The 6,793-nt window shown below is 46.0% G+C and overlaps 1 protein-coding gene across 2 annotated transcripts in view; it reads right to left on the bottom strand.

Moving 5' to 3' along the window:
- Positions 1 to 1,490: 1,490 nt before the first annotated feature.
- The window catches only part of Rasgrf1 (Ras protein specific guanine nucleotide releasing factor 1), a 111,557-nt gene continuing 106,254 nt past the window's right edge, over positions 1,491 to 6,793 (bottom strand). For both annotated transcript variants that reach the window (XM_004874801.4, XM_004874800.4), the window contains exon 27: positions 1,491 to 2,736. In XM_004874801.4, the coding sequence (XP_004874858.1) occupies positions 2,644 to 2,736 (93 nt within the window). In that variant the 3' untranslated portion in view covers positions 1,491 to 2,643. The remainder of the gene's footprint in view (positions 2,737 to 6,793) is intronic.

The following is a 6,793-nucleotide window of genomic DNA, read 5'->3' as shown; positions in this document are numbered from 1 at the left end:
GAATTTACAGGATCTCAGCACCCTTCAAGGCTAAGGACACCAAGATAAGAGGTTCACAGGGACACTGGGGACACCAAGCCTCCAGGTACTGCTCCAAATCTGTGATCACCTGGCTCTGAGAAAGGCAGAGTCCACATGAATGGAACCACACAGAGACAGTCTTTTCCTGGGAGTGAGACCACCCCTAAGCCATGGACTCAAGAGCTATGAAGCCTTTGCAGGGGGCTGGTCTGAGCCCCTGTATCGGAGAGCACCCCTCCAGCTATCTAAGCTGTCATCCCTCTAACTTTCCAATTAAAGCTTTTCCTGTAGATTTGTGCTTTCATTTTAATTTCTATTTTTACTAAAGCAAAGACCCGTGCTACCTGGAGACAATCTTTTCTGTCATGCTGGAGGCTCTGGTGGTGGCTCGTGGCATCTCCCTGGCCTGGGCTCGTCCTGGTCCTGGAGGGGTCTCTTCTTTGGGAACCCTTTGCTTTGGGTTTCCTATGGCTTGGTTTCTTCCACTCTACCTTCATCTCTGCTTGACTTGCACACCTGGACATTCACACTTGCATTTCCTGAACAAGCACATTCTTTTAGGCTTCTGGGCTTCACACATGCCAGTTCTTCTGCCTGGCAAATCGCTCTTTTTCACACCACAACTCCCTCACATCTCCATGGAGCTTAATCCAATCCCCCCATCATCCTATCACATTGGCCTCTCTTCCTTGCTATGCCCAAGGCACTTTCTATACCATCTTCAGACAGAGTGGCGGGGTGGCACAAGCCTATAATCCCAGCATTTAGGAGCCTGAGGCAGGAGGATTGCCATGATTTCCAGGCCAGCCTGGGATACATAGTAAGGCCCTGCCTCAAAATCAAAACCAAAACCCAAACCAAAAAATGCTGTCTCTCTTGTCACAGATGAATGGCTACACAGTTGTGTCTCTTCCTGTTGAGAAGAGCCAAACTTACCTCCCCTAGCCTCCCCTGGGCTGCCTTGCTGATGTGTTTGACTCAGAATGTTGTGGAACAGCTTCTCCCCAGGTCTTGTGGGGTGATCATTCAGTGGGACCCCACTGCCACACTGTCAAGCCAGAGTCACAGGGAGAGGCCATGTGGGGACATTTCTGTCAACAACACACCAGCCTCCAGCCATGGGAGGGCACTGTGCTGGCCACCTGGTCCAGATGAGTTTTCAGCAACAGAGCCCAGCTGCTGTGTGACTGTAACCCCAAGAGAGACCCCAGGCAAGGGCTGCCAGCCACGCCCTGGAAGCCCATAGCACTGGAAAGGCAACAACATGGCTTAAGTGATCAAGTTCTGGAGTGATTTGTTTCTGGGGCAACAGGTAAAATGAACAGTCTTTCTTATCAGGCTATTGGTCCCCACAGCAGGGACGGCATCCTCATCACTCCAACTCTGGTCTCAGCCCAGGGGCTGCCACGGAGCAGGTGATCATCAGATATCACCTGGGTGAAGGAATGAAGCCACTCACAGCCCGCTGCTCACCCTGAGATAGAATAGATTTATTAGCAAGAGGTAATCAGGAAACATATGTTTACAAAAGTGGAAATTTCTTTTTTCCAAACAAGCTGTAAGTTGAAATATTTTAGGACTTGAAATAGAATTCTCATACCACTAGGTATTGCTTACAGCAAAAGTTGTCTGTCGGAGTGGAGCATGCCTGCCACTTCTGAGTGGACCTGTGTTCTCTATACTGTACAATGTAAAAAATACATGGTAATATTCACAGAATAAGCACTACAGTACTATATTCCTGCTAGAAGGCGTTTAGACAGGACTACAGTATATGCAATAAAAACACTTGGTTATTGATTTCCTAATTCTACAGTGTGGTACTAATTATCACAAGGTGTACATACTTAGAGCATCTCAATGTAAGCTTGTAGTGACTGTCAGGTGCCTCAAAGAGGAGGAAAAGTGACATGTTTTTGTTCTGACTTCCAGTGAGTGCTGGGCAGCAGCTGGCAAAGGTTGCCATGACTTGGTGTTGTGACTCCATTTTCCTCGGGAAGTTCTGGGACCTGTCCACTCTATGGAGACTGCTTTTCATGCGATCTGGCATGAATCGTACAGCAAGGAGCGACGTGGTACTGGGGTGGCAGCCTCGGCAGAGGACTCCCTTCCAGCCAGCTTACCAGGAGGCAGCTTACTGGGAGACCTGCAATTTTGGCTGAAAAAGCTGCTTTGGAAACTGGCATCGCTGTCAGCGGGAAGAGCTGTCAATGATTGGACTCGAGGGTATGGCTTCCCCCTCCCACCTCCCCCCACCCACCCATTCTAACAGCTACATGGAACATGCTGGGAGGATGCCCAGGGTAGTCACGACCTGGGCACTGGGTAGGGAGGGCAAAGCAGGACTGGAGCCGAAGACTCATGTCGGCACGGGTGCTGCCTCCCTGTGGGTCTGGAGGACAGATTGAGAGGACAGCTGTTCAAAGAAACAGGCACTGCAGGGGGCAGAGTCTGAGACGGTGCAGAAATTCATATTCCGGGTCTACAGGAAATCTAAGAACGAGAACAGATCTGTAGTCTTGGAGAAGCACATAGTGAAGAGGAAAATCCAGAGAAACAAACAAATATGTACACTATCATATAGCACGTGTCCACATGAGCGGCTGGATCTGGTTGGCAGCTTCAGGTGGGGAGTTTGGGTTCTATTCGGAGAGAAGACTCGTAGAGGCTTTCTTCGTCCATCACAAAAGACTGGTCCAATAGATACTGGGTTACCTGAGAAGAGGAGAGCAACAAGGAAGGGAAGGGTTATGGGCCCTAGGTAATGGATGACTATGGACCGGACCTGGGAGTCTCTGGGACCCAGCTCTCATGGAGCGGGGTCAGGATAGCACATGAGGCAAGAAATGCATTCAGTCATGATTTGTCTTAATATAATGTCTTTGCATTATTTAATATTGTCTTAATATTTGTCTGAATATTAATCCTAATACTAAATCAGGCTGGGGTGTGGCTAACTGGTAGAGTATGCATGAGGCTCTGGGTTCCATCCACAATATCACACAGGCACAAAAACGTTATTTAAAAAATTACATATGGATCCGGTGTGGTGGTACATGCCTGTAATCCCAGAACTCTGGGAGGTTTGCAAGTTCAAGCCCAGCCTGAGAAACTTCTCAACTTAGAGAGACCCTGCCTCAAAAATAACTAAAAAGGGGGGTATGTTATAGTTTATACCTAGATATTCCCCAAAAGCCTTATGTGTTAATGGGTGGGGCTTTTGGGAGTGACTGGATCATGGGTGTGATAATTATATTAGCTCACTGATTGTTTTAGCATATTCTGGGTGTGGATAATGGGAAGCCCCCCTCCCCCCGCCCCCGGGTGTGGGTGGCATCAACCAATAGGCTTGTAGTCTGAATGGAATAAAAAGGGGAATGAAGGCTCACTGCTTCCTGCCTACCCTGCCATGGACTATTTCTCTTCTGCTATGCACCTTTCCATGCTGCCCCGTCTTGGAGCCAGCCAACGATGGACTAAAACCTCTACAAACTGTGACCTAAAATAAACTTTTCCTACTTTAATTTGTGGGTGTTGGGTATTTTGTTCCAACAATGAGAAAGAAACTAAGACAGGGAAGCTGGGGCTGTAGATCAGTGCAAAGGCCCTGGGTTCAATCTTCAGTACTGCAAAACAAAATAATAACCAGAAAAATCATATACAGTCAAAATTACCCTTGATCTTTCTTTGGTTCGTCCCTTGATGAAGTGTTCTGAGCTTATATTAAAAAAAATCTGGGGCTGGGGATTTAGCTCAGTGGTTCCACCACCTGCCTTGCAAGTGCAAGGTCCTGAGTTCAATCCCTGATACAAAAAAAAAATCTGTGGGCTGATGGTGTTGCTCAGTGGCAGAGCATTTTCCTAGCATACGTGAAGTCCTGGATTCAATGCTAAGAACTGCCTTTAAAAAACTCTTAAAGTTCAGGGGCTGGGAATTTAGTTCAGTAGTGTCAATGCCTGCCCCGAGTTCGATCCCTGGTACCAAAAAAAAAAAAATCTTAAAGTTCAATTGTTGAATCTAAGTGGGAGGTGGATGAGTATTCCCAATTCTTTCTATGGTTCTGTTTAAAAAGTGTCCTAATAAAATGTTGGGACAAAAATGTATATAAACATTAGGATGCTATAGTATCACGTGATTTTCATGCACTAAGAGGTAAGGGAGAAACTGAGGTCCTGAGGAAGAGCCTCAGGGGCAAAATGTTAGAGTGGACCATCAGGACAGCTCATCCTCAGGAATTAGGTTCTTCTCTTTCCTCTTTTCTCCCCACCCACTCTTGTTCTCAAGCCCTTGGCCAAATTCCACACAAAATGTGCCATGAGAGTTCTGAGTGTGAATCTCACAGGCGGCCCCATCTCTAGAGTCTTTCCAAGGCTTACTGTCAGTCCTTTGGAACCAAACACCCTCACCCTAAACCCAGAGTAGAAAGGAAACAATTATATTTATTATGTGTTTGAGAATCTTCTGATAGTTACTTGAGAAAAATCAAGTCTGTGTTGCCCCTTTTAAAAAAATTTTAATGTTTGGGTACTGAGGATCAAACCCAGGGCCTTCATAATGAGCTACATCCTTAGCCTTAAAAAAATTATTTTTGAGACAGGGCCTCACTAAGTTGCTCAGACTGGGCTTGAACTTTCAATCCTCCTGCCTCAGCCTCCCAGAGTTTGAAGATCACAGGCATGTACCACCATGCCTGGTTCTGGGTTTTTGTCTTGGCTAATTGATTCTGTCTGCCTCTGTGAAGTTCAAATCCAGCAGTGTAGTATACTAATTAGTAATAGTCACTGAGGAGATGATGATGATTTTTTTGTAGTACCGGGAATCGAACCGAGGACCTTGTGAGTGCTGAGCAAATGCTCTGTCACTGAGCTACAGTTTTACCCTGGAATGACTCTTATTGTCTGATTACTAGCTCACACCAGCACCTCTAGCAAAATGACTTTGAGTGTCACAGGGTGGCTCAATTCACACTGATGACAGAGACACAGCACGTTGTGACCTTGTGACACAGGCTGGTCTTTTAGCCCTTGCTAGTGCCTCTATGTCCTTTCTGGAACACACAGTTCTCTGGACTCTCAAACTCTCTGGGGATCAGCAGACTTATTGGTTTTCTCTACAATGAGTATGCTCAAGACCAGTTTCCCTAAGATAGTCTCCTTTAGCGGGAGGCTGACAGCAAACATCACTTCTGTAAAGCCGTTGAAGAAAGATGCTTGACAAGCAGAAATATTTATTTGTATTGGACATCAGAGCTTGGGAGAAAGGTTTCAAAGGTGGCAGGAGACAGAAAAGATGCTGACCTTTTTTTTGGTAACTTCTGAGATTTTGCAGGGCACTGGGACCCTAGTGACCCCAGACATAGCCCCATGTGGGCCCCATGGCTGGTACTTCTGTGGCTTTCAGGCTGGGCAAACTGCAGTCCCCAAACACTGCCCAATTAAATGGACAGTTTTGTCTTGGTATGGTTTTTTATTATAGAAGAAAGGATGTGATGTTCAATAAATATTTGGAGGAAAGAAGCCCATAATTCTATCAGTATAAAACAACCATTTTCATTTTTGTATGGCCTTCTAGTTCCTACAACATACAATTACTTTTTCACGTAACAGTGAGTGGATGGCATCTGGTACCCCATCACCTACACTATAATGAAAAATTTCTGTTGTACCGCATCGTTTTTCTGTACTAGATTTTACCAAACCCATACCCTATTTTTGGATATGTCAGTTGTTTCCAGGTTTTTTTGTATTTTATATATAAAGTGCTACAATGCATATCTTCTATGATACAGCTTCAGTTGCTTCAACTACATGTTTTGTTTACAGCATAAATCCCCACGCTGTGGTCTGGATATTGTTTGAGTGTGTTTCCCAAGGGCTCCCGTGTTGGAAGCTTGGTCCCCAGGAGGTAACGTTAAGAGGTTAGAGACTGACTCCTCCTGTCTGTCTTCTGTCTGAAGAATGCTCCACCCTGGTGATGCTACCTGCCAGGAGGCCCTCACGGGCCCAGCAGGTGCTGGTGCCATAGCTGAAACCTTGAGAACAGTGAGCTAAAAAACCTTGTTTCTTTATAAAGTACCAGGCCTCAGGTATTTTGTAGTAGTAAAGGAATCAGAACAATACACTGTAGGAACAGGAATACTGGGGTTCTTATTACAGGTTAACATGTTTCTTTCTAAAGAGTGTTTGGCAGCGCCAATGCTGTCAGGATGCTGGGCTTTCAGCCCTGATCCTCATTTTATTTAAGTTACAGACTGTAAACGTCATCCTTTCTGGTGAATCTGACTTTGACGCATGCTGAAGATTGAGACCCATGGCCTTTAAACACCTGCCCTTGCCCCACAGGCCTTTCCCCCAAAGTCTGCTTCTTTTGCCCAGTGATAGCTACATCAGACCCCCCTCATCAGCTCACCCCAGGGTTCTCATCCCTCAGGGGCTCATGTCTTGTTGCAAGGCTTTTATAGAGTACTTTTGACAAAGGTGTCACACTTAATTACCACAATGACCTGTCCTAGCTTGGTATAAAAACTTTTTTGTTGTTGTTTTGTGTTTTGGTACCAGGGATCGAACACAGGACATTGTGGTTGTGAGGCAGGCAAGGTGCCACTGTGCTAAATCCCCATTGGTAGAAGAACTTTTAGCAGGCAAGGCAGGTAAGAGCTTTGCAGAATGTATTCAGCTGTGAGTGGCACTGGTGGGCTTTGAGCCTAGGTGTTCCCTGGTAGACTGAGTAGCTCTTGGTTCAATCCACAGTGCTACACACACACACACACACA

This window comes from Heterocephalus glaber, unplaced genomic scaffold (assembly GCF_053883595.1).
Source record: "Heterocephalus glaber isolate CG9 unplaced genomic scaffold, H.glaber_assembly_v1.0 deba00001531, whole genome shotgun sequence".
Lineage (NCBI taxonomy): Eukaryota > Metazoa > Chordata > Mammalia > Rodentia > Bathyergidae > Heterocephalus > Heterocephalus glaber.
The sequence above is the reverse complement of the archived record's forward strand: the minus strand, read 5'-3'. Positions and strand labels throughout refer to the sequence as shown.